The sequence below is a fragment of the Hoplias malabaricus genome, chromosome 5 (assembly GCF_029633855.1).
Source record: "Hoplias malabaricus isolate fHopMal1 chromosome 5, fHopMal1.hap1, whole genome shotgun sequence".
Classification (NCBI taxonomy): Eukaryota; Metazoa; Chordata; class Actinopteri; order Characiformes; family Erythrinidae; genus Hoplias; species Hoplias malabaricus.
In genome coordinates, this window is record NC_089804.1 from 53395490 (window position 1) to 53416639 (window position 21150).

Sequence of the window (21150 nt, forward strand, 5' to 3'; positions counted from 1 at the left end):
AAATGTAAATTCTGTAATGGCGATGTTTACAATTTTAAGCAAAAAACACGTTTTCTGAGGATGTTTCCTCACTTTTGCTGCTCTGTAATTCTTTCTTTGATGGAAATTGGTCTGTTTACAAAGCCACAGTGTCAGTATATGGGTTTAAAAAGACAAAAACGCTTTATCTCTTAAAGGTTTTTAGACAATGAATAAACGACCGAAAATTGAAAAGCACGAATGCAGATATGAGGACATTCCCCTATCGATTCCTGCTTCATATGTGGGTAATACTGACTTATTCTCTGCTGTAGATGGAATTGACCCCAAATTCGGGAGAGAGCTAACTGCATTAAAGTACTAAAATCTAAACAACTCGATAAACAAATGAGTCATTTTAACAGTGAATAAATCCTTGCCTGCCTGTGAGGAGTTTGGTATGTTCTCCCTGTGTCTGTGTGAGTTTCCTCTGGTTGCTTTGGTGTCCTCCCAACACACATACTGGAAACTGTATTCAGGAGGTAGGCGGCATGGTGGCGCAGCAGGTAACGTCACACAGCTCCAGAAACCTGGAGGTTGTGGGTTCGATTCCCGCTCAGGGTAACTGAGGAGTTGGTGTGTTCTCCACGGGGGTTTCCTCCGAGTGCACCTGAGTGCCTCCTACAGTCCAAAAACACACGTTGTTTAACTTATGTGTGAGTGTGTGTTGCCCTGTGAAGGACTGGCGCCCCCTCCAGGCTGTATTCCCGCCTTGAGCCCAATGATTCCAGGTAGGCTCTGGACCCACCACAACCCTGAATTGGATAATTCAGTGTTTTGAATACAAACATGAAATGTCACTGTTCTTTATAAGCCTAGCAATGCTCATCTATGTTCCTCAAAGCAGAATTTCTCAGTTAGCTAGGTATCTAAAGCCCAAAGATGAGGACTGTTCAATGAAAAAGTCCTCATTTATGCATTTGGGCTTACATTATCTGGCTAAACTGAGAAATCCTGCTTTTTGGGATGGAAAAGTGAATATTTCTAGTATCATTAAAATTATGGTTGACGAAATGAAATATGTATCACTTCCCAGTCTGTGGCAGTGTCTGAAACAGAGGGTAGTGATGTTGATATCTTGCTGCGTTTGCTGTTTCAAGAGTCAGTCAGCATTTGACATGTGTAACCAAATCTAATTTCAGACACCATTCATCAATGCAGTAAAATATAAAACATTGAAAGGATACCCATAGCTGACTGCCACTTAAAAATTATAAATGGCATGTTCCCTGGCTAGGGCGGCACGGTGGCGCAGCAGGTAGTGTCGCAGTCACAAAGCTCCAGGGGCCTGTTCGATTCCTGCTCCAAGTGACTGTCTGTGAGGAGTGTGGTGTGTTCTCCCTGTGTCTGCGTGGGTTTCCTCTGGGTGACCCTCTGTGAGGAGTATGGTGTGTTCTCCCTGTGTCTGCATGGGTTTCCTCCGGGTGCTCCGGTTTCCTCCCACAGTCCAAAAACACACGTTGGTAGGTGGATTGGCGACTCAAAAAAAAGTGTCTGTGTGTGTGTGTTGCCCTGTGAAGGACTGGTGCGTTTTCCTTACATTTCTTGTGTTTTCTTCCAATGAGTGCTGCTGATCAGGCTGACACATAGGATTATGGGAAATATAAGGCAGTGAAAGATATATCTACACATCCTTCAAAAATCAAGCAAAGTGAAAATACAGTGTTTTATACAAAGACTCAATTCAGATACAAATCGCTGCCTTCTTCCCTCAAAGCTCTACCTCAGCAGACAGCCAATCTGATTCACATATAAAAACAAAACTGCTAAAACTGTTTTGAACACTCTGCTTTAATGATGTCATAAAACCCAACACATTTACAAACATATGTTCATTCACTCTGAAGCTATAAGGAGTGTTTTATTGTGAACATTGTCCCCATCCAAATTTATATTAAGATTTTTCAATGCACTTAACACAGACCTGCGTTTTAAATGAGGAAGCCAGTTAGAATTCTAAGTCATAATAGTGTATTATTATTGGGGTTTTTCTTTAATCTACTACAGAAAATATGTTCAGCACATATACATTTGGCACATATACAATTTAACTAAATTTTGATGTTCATTGCACATTGGAAAGCTTAGGAAAAGAATCCTCTTTTGGCCTCATTGTTGAAAGAATTTTTCTCCTTTGCCATCTTCCACTGCGTCGAAGAACGCCTGATAATCCTGCACATCCACAGAGAGGAGAAAAAGTCAGACAGGCTTTAAATGGAGAAACAATGGGCCCACATTCTTACAGACATACCTGTTGGATTTCTTCATGCTCTATTAGTAGTGTTTTCAGTGAAAGGCTTAACCCATTTGGGCTGTACACTTTGCTTGAAGTGCTTTACCTCCTTGGCAAGTTTGACAAGTGTGAATAGTTTTGCGCGTTACAAACATATTAAACTGAGGAGTGGTGCTGCACTCAGTAGAAGCGAGAATCAAATGATCTACATGAAGCTGAAGTGATTCACTGAATTGATTTGGACATCATTTGTACAACCATGGGTTCATGTGCTATTTTGTATTCATGTAAAGACCTGCTTGCCCAACATCTCTTCTGAAATCAGGAGTTTTATTAACGACCTTCTCTACCCTTTGCTGCAGGTAGAGAATGTGTACCATAGAGGGTACCACCACAGTGGCAGATTTTCTGAATGCATATATTGAGTATATGAGGTTACAATCACTGGGTTCTTAGCAAATCAGAGCCAAAGGGAATATAGAGATGAACTGAGAGAGTGTAACAGGCTGAAGACATGGGGAAGACAACAAGCATTCTTTAATGGGGAAGACAACAAGCATTCCAGGAAGTGATTGGGTTTGTGCACATGCACACATTGAAGTAATATAAGCACTCAGGGAGTGTCCACTTTTTTCCCCCACAGTGTTTTAATTGCCGTCTGTTGTGTTTGTTTAAAGGGATGCAGGGTTTTTGTAATTGCTTCAAACACACCACAATACACACACACCCTTTCTTCATGAAGATTTAAAGCCCTCAGCAGAGCACAATTCTACAGCCTGTACATCATCTGTGAATGTTGGTGAATGAAACGTACCCCGCAGTATTTGTTTCCATTGAAAACCTGAGGTGGCAGAGCACTGGGGTTCCCTGTCTTCTGCCTCATCTCATCCTTCAAGCCTGCATCCTGTGAGATGTCCACAGGCTGATACTTGATCTTTTTGGCATCCAGAAACTGGAAGATCTTACTCTGCTGCTCCTTTAACTGAAATTACATTTAGAGTTTCATTTACTTAAACGAGCAGGAAAGATACATTTAACGAATATTAAACCTTCACTGACACGGCTATTTCTCAACACCATGAGTGCAAATAATATATCTGCATTGTAATGTACTTGAAGAGGACGTTCTTGCAAAGTCACCTTGCAGGAACATGCAGATAGAATTTTTAATATTTATTTTTGGCGAAATACAACTTGGTTGCCTTTTTGAAAGTTAGAACCAGCTCACTCCCTGCCATTTGTTTTGGACACACCTACTGAAACTGACCAAACATGTATAGGTTCCCAGATTACACTGATTCAACCTGTTTTAAACATTTTAACACAATTCCAAGCAACACTCCTGCAGTTAAGACACCACACATTGATTAAGAAAGACAGCACATGTAGATCCTGAACGTAAATCACTGACATTTCTCAAAAAGAGACTGAGAACCTAATGACAGAACAAGCATTTCCCCTGAACTGGAAGAACTATGTTTCTGTTTGTGATAGGCCTCATAAACCAGCTTCTGAAACATGTATCAGTCAAAAGGGAGAGAAAAGAGTTAATAGAAACTGTACCTCTCTAGAGCCACCAACGCTGCTGAAGTAGATTTTAACAGACATTGTGTACAGGTCAAAAAGGAGCTGCAGACTGAAGCTGAGTAAGCAAAACACCTACTCAAGAAACAGGTAGGCGAGTTTTCACTTGACTGCCACACCTCATGCTTACTCCAGACACAGGTATATACACACCCCTCCCTTATCTTACTCACATGCCTGAACTTGACTGCAACTGAGACAATCAGTAGTTTGATTGCATGTCCCAGAAAATGTGTAATGCACTGTTCAGAATATACCGGTTTTGTGTAGATTATTGCTAGCATTGTTATTCATTCATACAGTTTCTCTATCCGCTTCATTTGGGTTGCCGTGGGTCTGTTTACTGGTAATCATAGGGGGCAAGGCAGAAACGGATACAAATCAATAGTGCTGTACGTAGCAGTTTTTACCATCTGAGAAACTTTGAAAAACATAAGCATATCCTTTATACAAAAGATTTAGAAATTGTCATTAATGCGTTAATTTCCTCCTGTAATGCTTATTGTACTCTGGTCTCAGTCAGTCCAGCATGGCACGACTGCAATTAGTTCAAAACGCTGCTGCCAAGCTTCTAACGGACACAAAGAAAAGGGAGAGCATCACCCCTGTACCTTCCTGTGAGATACTGAATAGAATTTAAGGTTTTACTTTTTGTCTTTAAGGCTTTACATGGTGTGGCACCTAGCTATATATCTGACATGGTCTGTATTCCTCTTCTTGATCATTTTTAAGACAAATTTCAAAACTCATTTATTTGCCTTGGCATTGAATCCTCATAGAGATATTGTGTCACCCTGGTTTTATTTATTTTAATAACACCTTCATTAGTTCTATTTTAGAATTGGAACCTTGTCTCAATTTATAATTTATTCTTAAAATGGCTGTCTTACTGTACAGCACTTTGGCTGACACTTGACTTTTAAATGTGTTATATTAATAAATTTGTCTATTTCAAATTTGGTTGCTGCTGTTTTCATGAATGGGGAATTAATAAATATTTTAAATGAATTCAAATGTTAATGTATTATTTGGTCAGCCAAGGGAAAAAATGCTAAAACACTATAAGCGCCACCTCGTGGTGGAAATAAAACATTAGCGCTTTGTGTTTAGTATAATAATAATAATAATAATAAACATAATTTATTGTTATAGTCTCTGAAGGAAAATCAGATAGTGGCTTGTGAAGATTGTAACGCTACAGGTGGTGAATTAAAGCCTTTAGAATAAATATGGAGTCTCGAATTGCTCCCTCCTCCCTACAGTGCGCCAAGCGCTTCATACGAACTGTGCAGTATTTTTCTAGTATTGAGTTGTGCTCAATTAGTCGTCGCAGACAGCTGTTTATTAGATGTATTATGCTCTGTCCGGGTACAGCAGCCGTTATTTTAAAAGTCCTTCTTTGTGCACAAAATGGTTATTTTGGGATTACCCCGAAGAGAATCACAGGCAAAACTGCGGACAGCCACCAAGGGTCCTCTCACCCATAAAGTAATGTTGTCGACGGAATGACGTCCTCTTTACCCACACGCAGAGGGAGGATTGGGTGAGTCTCCGAAATGTCTCCCAAATATCCGCCTCAATCTTCACCATCCTGCTTTAAAACAGCTCCCTCACTCACTAGAACTATTTAACACTAACATGTCTTTGTGTCTCTGCTCCAATTTCAGAGTTTGAAGTCCACAATCCATCGCTAATCTACAATGGCCGAGGAAGGGTAAGCGTGATTTCAGCACAAACCCGGGCTCAGAGTTAGAGAAAGGTGCTAAGATCCCCTTTAGACCCGTTTTTAAAAGCTAAACCAATACAGCATGAGCCACGACTCTCGGGAAGAACGTAATATAAACCCGGACCCGAGAATACAAGATAAATGATGAGTAACGATATTGAAACCGGTTAAGAACGAGGACTTGCCGCCGAGTGTCCATTGCTGTAATATTCCCTTAGTTCCTCTGTTCTGTGGTGGACAGCAACGTAATAAATACATAATGCATGTGCAGAGTTGTCTATTAATGCCTTTATTTTTAAAGTTAGTTTATAAATAAGACGAAACTTTATCGTATTTAATTCTCTACCAGTATCAGCTGTATTTGAAGTGATAAATGACTTAATCATGGCTTGCATATGTTAACAGGCAATTCTCTTACTGGATTTAATAAAGAATTGTGTAGGTCTTATGTAGTACACTTGGCTGTGAGGGCTAGAGCCACATCTGGATGTGTATACTGTTGGTTTAGTGATGTATTACATTGTTAACCTATTTTCATTAGAGAAGCAAGTTTCAGTTTGAACCCTAGTAGTCATTGGACATAATTTAAAACAGTGCATTATGGGAAACGTATAAAAACACAGTTTTTGGTGGCAGTCTCATGCTAGTCCTGAGCTTGGTCTAAGTGGTGAAACATGACCAAACACCGGCTGTTGTGATGATATCTCATTTTAAGTCGGAATCCCCTTCACTCCATCTATGAGTGATAAAACCTGTCTGAGCCGGTGGTCCAACAACATAGTTGTGTGTAGAATGAGTGGATATTTTTGTTCACACTACTTTTTTTGCGCGTTTGTGTTTTCCTGTGATGGGTTGCTGTAGCATCGCTGCCGGAGGAGTGATGGATGTGAACACTGCTCTGCCTGAAGTGCTGAAGACCGCACTCATCCATGACGGGCTGGCCCGCGGTATCCGTGAGGCTGCCAAAGCTCTGGACAAGTAAGATGTTTTTATTCTTCTGCTGTGCATATTAGGGCTGCATAATGTGGTCAAACCATTTTGAATATCTGGAGACACTGAGGTGTTAGACACAGTTATCTACATTATTTTTCAGTTAATACATATTGGTGTGTTTTAAAATGTCCCTCCCCTCAGTAATAAAATGTACATATGATACAGTTGTTATGGAAAAATGTCTCATAATGGCATTGTGATTGGGAGGATGCTCAGCGCAACACATTTGCATGTTGTATCCTTCGGCAGCATCTCTATTGCATAGTCCCGTGTTATAGTAATGGTAAATGCAGCCCTAACATTTATGTTTTGTATCTGTGATGATAATTTGGCTCCCTCTACTGAAGTCTCTGAGGATATCCGCCATTCGTTACCCAATATCTACCTGAGATACTAATGACTGATGTTGCTATCGCTATGAATTGAGATTAGAGGTTTTAAAATTCCCTTTCTTTCCCTCTGTCAGGCGCCAGGCTCATCTGTGCGTCCTTGCTGCCAACTGCGATGAGCCCATGTACGTCAAGCTGGTGGAGGCCCTGTGTGCCGAGCATCAGATCAACCTCATCAAGGTACGGATGAATGTAGCTGTCTTGCTTTGAGTTGAGTGCAATGAGGCACCTGCTTGCTTTTGTGTCTGTGACGACAACTTGGCTCCCTCTACTGAATCCAGTGAGGATATTGCCTTTTGTTACCCAATTACTGCTGAGACACACTGCCTCATTCTTTCTGGAGTTTGTTGTTAAGACGACTTAAAATGCAGCCTGTGTTCTTCTCACTGTCGCCTGGTTCTTCTGTATGTGTTTATTGAATCATCAGGGAATGGTTGAAGCAGGTAGTAGGAATTCAGTGTGACTGTGGTTTAAATAACTACATGAAGATAAACTAAATAATATAGCGGTGAGAGTTTGTCTTGACCACTAAGCGGCATTATTTACATTCTTCTAGTCCATACATTTGGCTGCTAATGAGTTTTAGAAGCACGTTTGTCACATTTCTAGAAAAACTTGGTGTCCTGGAGTTGTCATTCAGCACACAGCAGGAGACTTTGTCAGGCGCGCGCTCGCTATGAGAAATGAAACACATGCTTTAAGCATGGTGCAGCGCCGTTCCCACATGCGCTAACTTCGGGTGAAATCAGAGGCTTTATTAGGGCACGAGAAGGACAGAGTCTGTAAGGTCCGGGATGAATGTTAGGGGTTGTTGTGTTCACACATACAACTACTCTGATTATACTGCAGGTCACTTCTGAATCAGATCACACTGTATGTGGCATACAGAGGCCTAGTAGGGCTGTGCCATATCATAGTGTGCAATAGTATCACCCAAAAAAATCCTATTGTGATTATCATAATATTCTGACTTGTTTACGTAATGTCATGCAGTTACACGTAACATGGCATACACTGATTACGTGAGTCATTTAGGCACAGATTTACTCTTCATTCAAAGAATTTGCTCCAAAAGACAAGTGGTTTCTGTCACGTGGAGGTGGTTTGGAAATAAAATATCAATGTTATATATATTTTAAGCAATATCAAGAGTCTTGGTAAGTTACATTTGTTTACAAAATAAGCAGATGTTTACACTTATTTGTTCCTTCCGAATGTTTGAACTGGTTAGATTTGTACGAAAATAGTTACATCATTTAAATAAGAAATTAAATATATTAACTCTAATATATCATTTATCTTGTAGCAATAATGTGTTCTGGAAATTAATAGGTGTTTTTTCATATTGCCAGGAATATCGTTATTGCCAAAATACCATGAAATATGAGATTTTAGGGCATTATCGCCCACCCCTAGAGCTTAGCGTAGTGCATGTGTACACTCAGTATAATCGGCGGAATGTTAATGATTAGTTGAGTTTATTACTGAGCAGCAGGTGGTGATTTGTTCTTGAACACTTATAAAACCGTACTTGAATAAATGAAAAATGCTCTTTATTCCCATGCTCTCTACAGGTGGATGACAACAAAAAGCTTGGTGAATGGGTCGGTCTGTGCAAAATCGACAGAGAGGGCAAACCCCGCAAGGTGGTGGGCTGCAGCTGTGTAGTCGTTAAGGTGAGATTTATAACTGGCACTGAACGTTACTGAACAATGGCTGAGTGTCTTTCATTCTGGTGAGAGTCCAGATACAAGCCTCGAGATGAGAGCAACAGTGGTAGAGACTTCAGTTTAGTCCCTATTCGGCTCACTTGGAACTGTAAGCAAACTGAGACTAAAACTACCTGGTCCCAGGTTCCATATTTGTTTAACCATTTATTGGAAAAGCACAAGTGGATTTGCATGTTACAGTGTTGTCTGCCTAATTGCATGTGAAGATGAGATGATGCTGTTAGGAAGGGTTCTAAGGCATTGATCCTGTGGTGTTAAAGTTGCGCTGTGTTTGCGCATTGTTAATTTGCATTGTTAATTACTTGTTGTTTTGCATTTGAGTTCTTTAAAGTGTTTTCCTCATTTTAAAATGGATACTTCAGTCATCTTCAGAAAGGCTTATTTATTTATTTAGTTTTGCGTAGCTTGGTGTGGTGATGCCGCATTTGTCACCAGCGCTGGGATTGAGAACTACTTGATCTTAACGATTTTCTTTCTTCCTCTTTCAGGACTATGGCAAAGAATCTCAGGCCAAGGATGTCATCGAGGAGTACTTTAAATCTAAAAAATAAGGCGCTGAATAAATTTTTTTTTGAAAAGATTTTGGTCTGATGTCTCACTACACTCCTGATCTGTTTGGTTCTTTTGAACTGATTTAAAAACCAGAGAGCAGCAGGATGGTGTTCAACTCTTCAGATCTACCCCAGGGCCCAGTGCCTTGTTTTCAGGCTTTACTGTGCCCTAGACACACCTGACTCCAGAACATTTTGTACATGCCTGATGAGCAGTGTCAGTTGCATTGGAGTAAGGGCATTGTCTTCCCATATGCGTAAACCAAATAGTGATACATTTACCAGATGACAACAGTGGGCTAGGGCTGAAAGCTTCTGCTCTAGAGCAGATGAAACGAAAGCTTCAAGTGCTCTGCCTTGCATCCAAAAATTCCAGCTGGGCTCTGGACACATCTGGATCAGGAAGAAGTGGCTACTGAAAGTAGATGAATGATTGTGTATCACGTTTGGCAGTTTTTGCTGCATTTACAGTGTGTTGGGAACACCAGGGTTAGCAGGATTGCTCTGCAAGTAAGGTATATCCAGACCTTTTGGATCTTGGGTACCTTATACATGTACAGAACTACCAGGGAGGTGGTCTCAGAACAGAATTGAACAGCCAAGAAGCTTTCTATGCATGTGGAAAGGTCTTAATACTTGCACTCCTTTGAGTTTCCAGTGCTGGTTGTTATAATTTCTTAATGGGTATAACTCACAAACCAGACCTGTGTGTTACATTGGCAGTTCACTGACCTACAATTAACTACAAAGTGGAACATGGAATCAGCAGATCCTAACAGCAAAGTCCATAACAATTATTCAACAATACGAACGCATCAGCACTCTACAATTTCTCAGTAACAAAACCTAATCAACATGTAAAGAACTTAGATGGCAGCTGCAACACTCCAAAATCTATTAGTAAATCAAATTCCATCTTGCTGCCTTTCTTGCCATGACTGTGGCCCGATACGGTGTTTAATACAAACTAACTTCAACGTAAGGGTTTGAAGTGTGGTGATGGCTGAAGCTATCGGGACTGAATAATAAAACTGAAATTGTCAAATTCCACCAGTTGCATAAGCTATGACAATAAAAACCCATAGGTCCCATATCTACATTTATGAAGGCTTGTATGCCACTATGTGGTAGTTTCACTTGCATTCATTCATTCATTATCTGTAAGCGCTTATCCAGTTCAGGGTCGCGGTGGGTCCAGAGCCTACCTGGAATCATTGGGCGCAAGGCAGGAATACACCCTGGAGGGGGCGCCAGTCCTTTACAGGGCAACACACTCACACATTCACTCGCACCTACGGACACTTTTGAGTCGCCAATCCACCTACCAACGTGTGTTTTTGGACTGTGGGAGGAAACCCACGCAGACACGGAGAACACACCAAACTCCTCACAGTCACCCGGAGGAAACACACTCCTCACAGACGGTCACCTGGAGGAAACCCACACGGACACAGGGAGAACACACCTGGAGCTGTGTGACTGCGCCACTGTGTCACACTACATGTTCATGCAAAATCATTTACAGAGAACAAATGAGTTGATTTAAGTTTCATTTTGTCTTTCCTTCATCTACATACATTTTTAAAATAAACAAAAAACACACAAAAACACAGTTCATAAGGCACGACAAATCATTATACACATACTTCTTAGCCAAAAACTTACAAAAAGACCAAATGAAAAAAAAAAAAAATCGCAAACACACAGTGTATTTAATCTTAAAACTAGTTACCGTAAAATAATTTACATGAGTTATCAATCTATGCTAGATTGTGTATTTGTTTGGGATAGTACAGGTCTACTGCTTTTACAGCTGAGAGAAACTGGAGTGGACACTGTAGAGTGAAGTCCCTGTGAACAGGGTGTATCTACATGAGATTCGGTTGGAGAGGTTTTTTTTCCTTACTGTTTGTGTTAAGAGAAATGGACACCCTGCGGAAAAGCAGCGTGTATATGATGTAAGACCTTTGTGAGCCCTTGATGAGCCTGTTTTGACCATTAAAACTCCAGCTGCCCCTTTCCCAGACAGTCCGAGTCTTTTTAAGACAGTGCAGAGTTATCTCAGAAGCCAGAGAAATAATTAAAAGTCCACAAAACAACATAAAAGGAGATTACAGTGTACTGTTGTTCTTAAATAGTTGTACAAAAAGAGGCCTATGATACAGTCGAGTGTTACAGGTACTCAAATTCCAGTGCTTGGTGAAGGGCGAGCAGGTCCGAGTGGCTCGATATTCGCCAGAATGGCATGTTGTGCTGTGGACAGAGAGAAGGGCTGGTCAGAAGGGGTATAAAGGAGCTTCACACACCATATGATTCATGAGCATGCTTTAACGTTTGTTCAGTTCCACACCACCTTGTGAACATTCATGCAGGTCTGCCAACATTTAGCATTGCTACAGTAATACTGGTGAGAATTACTGCTATAGGCTGTTAGACTGTTCCTAAATGTTAAATCTTGACAATATGAAGCGCACTACTGTAACTACGAAGCCAAGACCCGATCACAGACAGAAAAGACTGAGAACAGACCACAGAGGCACTTCAAGCTGCTTACAAGCAACTTTGGATAAAGGGTTTATTAAAAGGCTTTGGGATTTTATTATAAAAATAACAGGCAAAATATTACATTCTCACACGACATTTTTTGGGCTTTGTAACGTTAACTGAGTGGAAAATTAGCACGTAACCTTTCATAAACCCTTTAAAGTCACCAGCACGTAAACATCTTATTTAGTTGGGAAAAAGGCATATTGTATATTTCGTATATTTTCATAAAATAGAGGAGAAATAAAACTTTCTGGAGGTTTTTTAGCTCAGAGATATTCAACCAGGCTGAACTGCTGCTTCACTCAAACGTGTAAATCTACGTTACTGAATAAGAGTAATATTTTTTTTTGCATAGAGTAATTGCACTAAATATTTATTAGGGGTGTAATGTCAATATTAAGTCAATTATAAAATTCACACCCTGTTTTGTGGTTTGTATATTACAGCGCAGTGCTGACTCTGATAGGCCTTCTTTTTCTTGTACTGCTACTGATACAATGTCATAGAACACATTCTAGCTAGCACCACGGGCAGTAATGGGGCAAACAGGGTCATCTGACGCACCCAGAGAGCAAGGCCAAATGTGCTCTCTAGGACTGAGCGAAAAGTTAATGTTAACATCAATAATTTTGGACGTTTTGACTTAAACACAGCTATTAAAAGCCTGTGAGATTAGACTTATCAAAGTACCACTTCGTACAGTACAATACTTCGTACAATAATGCGAGTTTACTGCACTCTGAATAAACTTTCAGGACTCAGGAGGCTTTCACTAAAGGCTTAGAAGGCCCAAAGGTTTCCGCACTGAATATTAACGTGTGTATCCCGACACCCCTAATATCTGGTACCTTATTAAAATGCAGACATACTGCCATTGGTTGATTAGCTCTGTTCTGGAACTTCAGAAAGCTCCGGGGTTGATTGCCGGGCCGCTGAGATGTGAGAGAAAATTCAAAACTGGTCTTGGATAAAGCAAATAAATACACCGTCTACCATCACCAGCTTTTAAACAGAAAACAGATAAGACGACACAACTGAAGGGAGTGAGCCCCCCCAGTGGGTCAGAGCTAGGTAAAAGCACTGCTAGAGCACACACAGTCCACTGTGGGGGAGGGAGGGGGTCACACACTGCTCTGGTCACTCGGAAGTCGTTACCTTGGCAGCGGCCTGCTCCTCTTCCACACCGTCCCCAATAACAACATACACTACCTTCCTGCCAAACCTTTGCATTACGCGCTCAAAGCAACTCTCTTTGCCTGCAATGTAAACAGGGTTACAGGTCAGAATCAGGACGGCAAAGGTCGTGTGAGGTTACCTGGCTGGCCGCGTGCTCCTCATCGCGCCCATCGCCAATCACTACATATGTAATGTTAGTGCCAAACCTGGACACTATACGCTCAAAACAGCTCTCCTTACCTGCAAAACACGGCAGCGGCTTAAGATTGTACACACACACACACACACACACACACACACAGAACTGACCAGGGATGGGATACTATGAAATTTTCAGGTTTATACACATTTCACATCATTTTAAAGTGCACCCACTGCTGAAAATCACTAGAAAATCCACCAGGAGAGTGGCCCCCGTCCCAGTTCTTGCCCGAAGCCTTATGGCCTTCCTTGAAGTGTGCACTTTGATGACGTTTGAAGACCTTGTCAAAGGGGGAGCAATATGTGTGCAAGGGGGTCAGACATTCGGTACAACTGTCTTCAGTTTTGTAGTTTGTTATAAAAAGACAGGCTTTCCCTGCTCTGAACTTACGTGAGAATAGAGTCAGCATGCATTAACAGGCATTAACTGCAGGGATTAGCTTGACATCAGCATTAGCATGTGGAGCAGTATTCTTTGGAGTGATGGACCTTCATCCAATGTTTTAGGACGAGACACCACTTCCCAGGGTGAGCAAACTGTGGGGTTCACCCTTAAATATCAGATGAGTAGATGGTCTAAAAACCTTCTGACATATAAGTGTGGTATTATTGCTGTGTTGTTAAAATCATGATGGTTTAAAAATTTAATTTAATTAAAGATTTAATTACATCTCAGTAAATTTCTCAACAGCGAGCCTTTTCCCACCAAACGTCTCAGTGTTTGAATGATGCATTTTGAAAAATTACTTCAGCGGTTCCTACACATTTTCTGCAGTGCCCCCATTGTGTGGATAAGAATATCTTGAGCCCCTGTACTCCAACAAACACATACATGTCTTTTGCTTCCATACGCCACTGAAATTTATTTTAAACGGTGTAATTCATAAAAAACTGCAGATTCTTATTTAACAAAACTGTATGTATTCATTTCCCTTTCGCCCCGATTACCATCCCATCCCTTCCACTGACAGACATAAGATTTATTTGGTGCTGAGAGACGAAATGAGAGAAAAAAAGAGAAAATAACAGAGTGCAACTAGAGGGGAGATGAGCGAGAAAAGATTTTTCCATAAACAATGAAGAGTGATACGGATTCATTCTGGCACACACACTCACACACCCAACCTCCCGAACTCCGTGTTTTGACCGTTTCCATGACAATGAGCAACGAGCATTGAGAAGTAGGTGTGTGTGTGTGTGTTAGGAGTCAGATTTAGGGTCAGTGGGGGACGGAGAGAGAGAAGGAACACAGAGAAATGATCCTGCACTTTGTGTCCATGAACATCTGTACATTCAGTCTGTCAGAGCTGAAGACTCAATTATACAGATTCCCCATAGGCAGCTATTTTTCAGGGAAAACTAAGAACGCTACAATTAAATTGGGTGCTAACTGCTAGTTTTTCACAACTTCAAAAGTATAAGGAGATTTGTGGCAGATATTAATCAGAATAATCAGAGAATAATATCTAGCAATTATTGTGGCAGCATTTTTGGCCTCTATTTCCAGAGAATATTAAAGGCTAAGCACCACTTAATGGACCTCCATGAATATTTCACATTGTTGTAGTTACTGACAGATATAAGTATGAATTAAAATGAAAATAGCAGCTTAATTTGCTTTAAAACTGACAATTTTATTAAATTGACGGAAAAACCCGAGCTCGCTACGGAAATTCTTGAACTCAACCGTGACGTCACTGGTGGACAACAGCTGATCAACGCCGCGGTAAAACACCGTTATGACTGACTGTTATGACAGTATCTAGCTAAATAACCAACATTATTCATGACAATAGCCTAGCAATAAGCTAAACTCAAATGTAGAGGTACCGTTATTCTTGTAAATCAGAGCGAAGTGCGAAGTGAGTGTCCTTACCCTGTTTACCTCCATGTTACAGAGGCTCTTGAACACCTTTCGTTGGTGTCCTTACATGCCCATATTGTTGGAAAAGCGCCAGTGAAATGAGCTACAGATAACGGAGTGAGCGGATGGTCCTTTCCAAAGTGCCCGTTTAAAGTGGACAAATTTAGTCCATTTTCTGGATATTTTGGGATCTTTGGGCCATTTGTGCACAGATGTCCCACTGTACATTGAATGATTGCAGCCAAAAACAACACACCTTTTCATCATTTTGCATTAAATTAAGTGCAGCTTCTAGAGTTGTTGTCCACCATCTACGTCACAGGCAAGACGCCTATTAGAGTTTCCCAACACCGCTGGGGGGGGGACCAACGGTCTTTTAAACCTTATTCCTTGAATTAGTAAGAAATAACATGTTTTCTGACTCTCAATAAACACAAGTTAGGAACTCAAACTCCACTGTATTTATTTGTTTGACACTTTCATATCGCTGGTGCTTAGCCTTTAAGGGTTTAACTGGAAGAACTTTTCAAAATGGAGGCATTTTAGCCTTTGCTCCTGGCTGTGCTCAAAACAATAAATTTGGCAGAATTTGTTCAGCAGAATTCAGCAAAGTACTGCTGTAAAAATGACTCAGGGTTCAAGCTGAGGAGAAGCGAGGAGGTGGTGGTTTAGCACCTCCCAAAACGCAAATTAAATGGAACTTTATTGGACATGTTGCTCTTTCCTTCAATAAAATTAAAACGTTTCTGATAACAATTTAAACCCTTCATAGTGGTCCACGTAAGATTCCCCACACACCCAGTCTCTGAACTGGTAACATTTACATTATGTTCTGTGCTGCCAGCTCAACTCCACTCTTCCTTAAAGAAGAGTCAGAAATGTGTTTCACCCAGAAATAAAAAATCATATCTAATTCATTAAGAAAAGGCTACTCCCAAAAATATCTTGTTGAACAGATAACATTTCTAGAAGGTTATCTCTTTGCTGTGCTTGTTGTCTGTGTTGTGTAATAAGTACTAAATGCTGTAAGGGTCAGTAAGAGGTCAAGCTGATTAACAGTCAGAATGAAACAGACAGTGATCTGACGACAGTGCCCTGTCATGGTGAAGGGTAAAGGGACAAAATGAAGCCTCCACAAGCTTCTGCAGTCACCTGTTTACCAGAGAGCTGAAAGAAAAACCATTTCCTGGGGCCACAAGGCTTTAATCAGCCAATCAGAATCAACTCCACATGGTCGCAGTGAGAGTGAGTGGTGACCTGGTCACTCCAATCTGTTGTGATTTATTATTTGATGCTAGGGTCTGAGCCAGAGCTTGTTAAACTCTCTCTCTCTCTCTCTCTCTCTCTCTCTCTCTCTCTCTCTCTCTCTCTCTCTCTCTCTCTCTCTCTCTCACACACACACACACACACACACAAATGCCCTCACACTGAACTTACAATTAACATTTAGTACTGGCTCAAACCAGTAAGATGTGCAGTGAACAAAACTTATGGCTTTACAGTAGAATTAAAAAAAAGAAGTGAAAGAATTCTTCTAATTGGAGCTAAATGAAACAAGACCTTACTCCAAATCATTTCGTATATTTTCAACTCAAAGCAAAGGACAGAAATGTAGAGGCTTTTGCACATCAGTGATGATATATTAATGATATACACACTTCATTCTGACAAAGTAGTGAAACACATTCAAGTGTCAATGAATAAATATTAAGCAAAACAAACGTTTCTATAGAGTATCATAGAACTAAAATAATATGTAAAGAAATATCTTGTTTCTCACCTATTTTGGTTGCGCTGTAGATGTTCTCAATGGGAAAAGCAGAGCCCAGGCTGTACAACAGCACTTTAGCCAGAGCTGGTATTAACTGCGTCGTAGTCACCAACACATTAACACAGTTACTCCTAGGAGAAGAAAGCCCCAATCTTTGAACAGTGTCCTTCTAAGTGAACACACAGTGTGTGAGGAATGATGTACTAGTGAACCAACCTGGAGCTGATTATTGACAGCGATTTGAGTGCAGTAGTGAGCCATGAGTCCGTGAGAGCCTCAACCTCGGCCCTGAGCTGAAGCCACGCCTCTCTCTTAGCTGGCCCCAGGAGCCCTGGACATGGACAAATCTCATTAGGGTCATCAAGAAAATTCCAACAAATTCAAATACAACAACGTTTTAAAGTAGGACTCACAAACCGAGCTCTTTCTGGGCCATTGTCATCAACGTTAGCAAGACTCTCAGGAATTAAATTCACTGAGATATCTGCATAATGCCAGTATCTATAGAGATGTGCCCTGGAAGGAACCCAGTTTGTCACCCCTGATTTAAAACAACTAGATCTCCAAGGCTAGTAAGTGAACATCTAATAGAAGCTAATTGCATGGAGACAACACGTCTAAATCACAAATCTCAAACTGTGTCTTAAATACTGTGTCTTGGACCAAAATACTGACCAATGTACATCTCTGTGACAATCTTGAAGTATGGATTTGTGTGTATGTGCCTTAAATATCTTAAATACATCAATGTTTTTAAATGCTAAAATCAGTTAATTATTTGAGGGAACTGTATCACGATTTATGTCATGCACCTGGCAGGATGCTAACTGACAGGGTATGAGTTTATTTTTAGTGCAAAACTCCAGCTTTAAACAAAATAAACCCATTACACCGTCTACACTTGGGGTTACTCAATGGTCAAACAATCTCTCTAATGCAGTGGTTCCCAAACATTCTGCAGTGCCCCTGTTTTGTAGCTGAGAATATTTTCAAGCCTCCCCTCAATGTGCAATTCTGTTGCTTCCAGACTCCCCTGTAATTTATTTTAATATAAATATTAAAATTCAGGGCGGCACGGTGGTGCAGCAGGTAGGTGTCGCAGTCACACAGCTATAGGGGCCTGAAGGTTGTGGGTTCGATTCCCGCTCCGGGTGACTGTCTGTGAGGAGTTGGTGTGGTCTCTCTGTGTCTGCGTGGGTTTCCTCCGGGTGACTGTCTTTGAGGAGTTGGTGTGTTCTCCCTGTGTTTGCGTGGGTTTCCTCCCACAGTCCAAAAATACACGTTAGTAGGTGGATTGGCGACTCAAAAGTGTCCGTAGGTGTGAGTGAATATGTGTGTGTGTTGCCCTGTGAAGGACTGGCGCCCCCTCCAGGGTGTATTCCCACCTTGCGCCCAATGATTCCAGGTAGGCTCTGGACCCACCGCGACCCTGAACTGGATAAGCGGTTACAGGTAATGAATGAATATTAAAATTCATATAAAACTGCAACTTATTATCGAACAAGAAAATAAATAAGTAAATAAACTCACAAATCACATTTACAGTGGATTAGTGACGAGCATTATGCGTGTCATCTGCTTTGTAGCACCCCCTCTAGCAATACATCAGTGCCCCACTAGTGGGCATGCCCCCCCTTTGGGAACCACTGCTCTAATGGTACATTTGGTCTCAAATCACACCCAGTACAAAAGCTGTTTACAGCCCCTTAAACATCACGAATTAGCATTTTCAAAATCCACTCCTGAAGGGACACAGTTCTGGTTTCTGGAATTAGGTGCTGATTTAGAAAAACTCCCCAGGACTGGAGATCGATTCCCTGGCACAGTGCTGAGCTCTCTCCAGCTCGACTGCTGTTTGACCTATTTTCTGGTTGGTCACTGAGCAGTAGCACATGGAGGAAATGTGTGAGTAAAGGTCAGCTCTGGACGCTTACCCCCCACATTGTTTTTATACGTGCAGTACAACTCCTTCACTCTTCTGTAGCGGAAGGCCAGCTTCCTCATCCAGTCCACTCCGCCTCTGACCCCTGTCGCCAGGCAGAGGCTGGCACTAGTCGCAGCTGCATGGAAGCCATCAGTGGCAAAACTGTAAGTACTGTTGATAATAATAAATATCATGTTTTAAACACCCACAATGAGAAGGGAATGGGCAGTCATAATGTAAACCTGTCCGTTGTCAGGATTAACTGGCGTTAAATGGCATTAGATAAATGTTAAAGGCACCTGCTGACACTTCACATCAAACCAGTTATTGTGCCATTTTTATAGAGATACAAACAGTGCTTTTAAAATACAGCTGTGTTCCCTTTAGGTACATTACATTCTTCTCTAGAAAGAGGACTCGTCTGGGAGATGAAATGGAGCGTATGAAGTCAACATAACTTTAAAATCTACAATTACTATAGAATATGGTACAATTATGTTCCCTCACTAAAGGTACTGGTACTGTATCCTTGGGGTACCACCACAGTGACTGTTTTTTTGAGAGTGTAGTCCTTCTGGGTCGAGCTGCGTTTTCTACTGCAGTGCCATACTATGTACCAAACTACCACAGCAAAATTCCAACACCAGTTGTGTCTTATATTTACACTACACTCTGAAGTCGTTCTCTTTCTATAAAAAACTACTTTAGACCTGAAAATGACGTATTACTACATTATTTTAATGTGTGTGTTTATAAGACTCACCTAAGGTCCTGTCCATTATCATCTGATGACACATCGTCGATGTGCACTTGATCACACTCCTGTCAGGAAAACACACACACTTTTGTCACACAGGGCAGCGTTTTATAATTTCCAGGTCTATCCACCAGGGGGCAACAAAAGCCCAGAAACACACATAAAATATATACATATTCTTATAGTCTTATAGTTTCAGTACTCCAAACTCATACTGTCCTGCGCTAAAATGTTTTTCAAAGTCAGACAACCCTTAAGCATCCGCACAAATATTACAACTCCTTACCTCTAGGTCGTTAAAGAAGAGGTGTGTGTCTGCGAGATTAAAGATCATCTCCTCCATTCTCAAACCCAGTGTCACAGCCATAGGAGCGTCCTGCAAAGACACCATCATCATTAACATTATTATCATTGTCATTAACCTGTGACTCCTGCAGTCCCTGACCTGGTTACAGAAGGACCAACTGGTTACAAAGCAATGAAGTAATGAAGGGGACTGCTGTAGCAGTAACTCGTGTTCAATCACTTACTAACACACTCTTAACAAAGGGTTTATTGTGCATTATCACAACTAACAATGCAATTATTAGTGATTTCCACATAACAGAGCTCAAGTTAAGTACTAATGAAGTCAGTGAATAAACGCATTATTGACCAAAGAACAAGACCTTATTAACCCTTTAATTTGTGTTCCTTAAAATGTAGTGTTACCTAGCAACAGTGGGTACTATGGCAGAAATAAACAAACAAATGATTAAAGGTATATATCCCTAAACTAATAGGAATGAACACAGTGCACAGAAAACACCAGGGCAATGTCTTCTTGAAAGCTAGTTTATTAAGTTATAGACTGTTCTAAAGCACTGCATCCCTCAGTCTCACCGGTTTGATAAAATACACATTTTCTGTTTTAATGTTTGCAATTCCCAGTGTTTTTTTCACTGCAGTACACTGCTGTACTCATGTGTTACACAAATACATCATTATATAACCACTGGTAACCCCCATGGTGTCAACCAATCCTTCTAGCTTAGCCCCTGAGCTATAGGCTTAATAGAGACATCCAGGCTAGCATTAGTGTAAAGAAAACAATGGTTCTATCTTTATTCAGTGCAAAATGGATGCCAGAGACAATTAATAAATCAAACTGTCGTTAGGGCCCTGGCCTCAGAGGAGCAGAGGTGTGGGAAGACATTTTATGGATGTGACTTTGTTTTGTTTTTACTTCCAATTCATTTTCACGACCCCTACATTGTTTTAGAAATACTGACATTATGGGTGATATTATAGAATAGAGTCATTAAAAAAAGTACTGCCATATTTCCCACCTCTAATCACCACCATCATCATCATCATCATCATCATCATCACAAACACTTCCTTGCCACAGAGGAACTATATATACTTTCTCAGTAGTTACAATTATGTGAAACTACTTAGAAGTCCTAGAAGTGTTTACAGGTCATAATCCTGGTCTCAAAGGGTTCTGTCTCACACACACACACACACACACACACACACATTTCACGAACATAGTCTCCAGCTTCTTCTTCGTCCCTAGACTGCTATGTCTGCCAGTTTAAGCAGACGATGACAGACAGCCAGCACTTGTTTCAGCTCATCAGCAGACACACACACACACACACACACAAGCCACCCTTCATTTATTTAATTGCCAAGTTTTTC

The 21150-nt window shown here is 40.9% G+C and overlaps 3 protein-coding genes and 2 non-coding genes across 9 annotated transcripts in view; 3 read left to right on the plus strand and 2 right to left on the minus strand.

The window, feature by feature from the left end:
• Positions 1–1796: 1796 nt before the first annotated feature.
• On the minus strand, positions 1797–3973 carry zgc:153284 (uncharacterized protein LOC751696 homolog). Its single transcript, XM_066673155.1, has 3 exons — positions 3815–3973; positions 3066–3233; positions 1797–2190 (listed from the first exon to the last, which is right to left on the minus strand). Exons 1-3 carry the CDS (start codon positions 3857–3859, stop codon positions 2128–2130), a joined length of 276 nt encoding a protein of 91 aa, XP_066529252.1. The 5' UTR covers positions 3860–3973; the 3' UTR covers positions 1797–2127.
• Positions 3974–5266: 1293 nt separating this feature from the next.
• Positions 5267–9253, plus strand: rps12 (ribosomal protein S12). The gene is made up of 6 exons (XM_066673154.1): positions 5267–5378; positions 5503–5549; positions 6423–6539; positions 7021–7123; positions 8518–8619; positions 9162–9253. The coding sequence occupies exons 2-6, from the start codon at positions 5536–5538 to the stop codon at positions 9222–9224; spliced, it is 399 nt and encodes a 132-aa protein (XP_066529251.1). The 5' UTR covers positions 5267–5378; positions 5503–5535; the 3' UTR covers positions 9225–9253.
• Positions 6865–6949, plus strand: LOC136698558 (small nucleolar RNA SNORD100). Its single transcript, XR_010803134.1, has one exon. It is a non-coding gene; the product is annotated as a small nucleolar RNA SNORD100 (small nucleolar RNA).
• Positions 7184–7266, plus strand: LOC136698557 (small nucleolar RNA SNORD100). Its single transcript, XR_010803133.1, has one exon. It is a non-coding gene; the product is annotated as a small nucleolar RNA SNORD100 (small nucleolar RNA).
• A 1582-nt stretch (positions 9254–10835) lies between the features above and the next one.
• The window catches only part of eya4 (EYA transcriptional coactivator and phosphatase 4), a 24194-nt gene continuing 13879 nt past the window's right edge, over positions 10836–21150 (minus strand). For 2 of the 5 annotated variants that reach the window (XM_066671180.1, XM_066671179.1), the window contains exons 9-15: positions 19751–19840; positions 19471–19529; positions 18718–18878; positions 17000–17114; positions 16793–16914; positions 12927–13027; positions 10836–11477 (exon numbers count right to left, since the gene is read on the minus strand). In XM_066671180.1, coding sequence (XP_066527277.1) covers positions 11397–11477; positions 12927–13027; positions 16793–16914; positions 17000–17114; positions 18718–18878; positions 19471–19529; positions 19751–19840 — 729 coding nt within the window. In that variant the 3' untranslated portion in view covers positions 10836–11396. Of the gene's footprint in view, positions 11478–12926; positions 13028–13086; positions 13188–16792; positions 16915–16999; positions 17115–18717; positions 18879–19470; positions 19530–19750; positions 19841–21150 lie in introns of all 5 variants that reach the window. The other 3 variants (XM_066671181.1, XM_066671176.1, XM_066671178.1) reach the window with 2 other exon arrangements.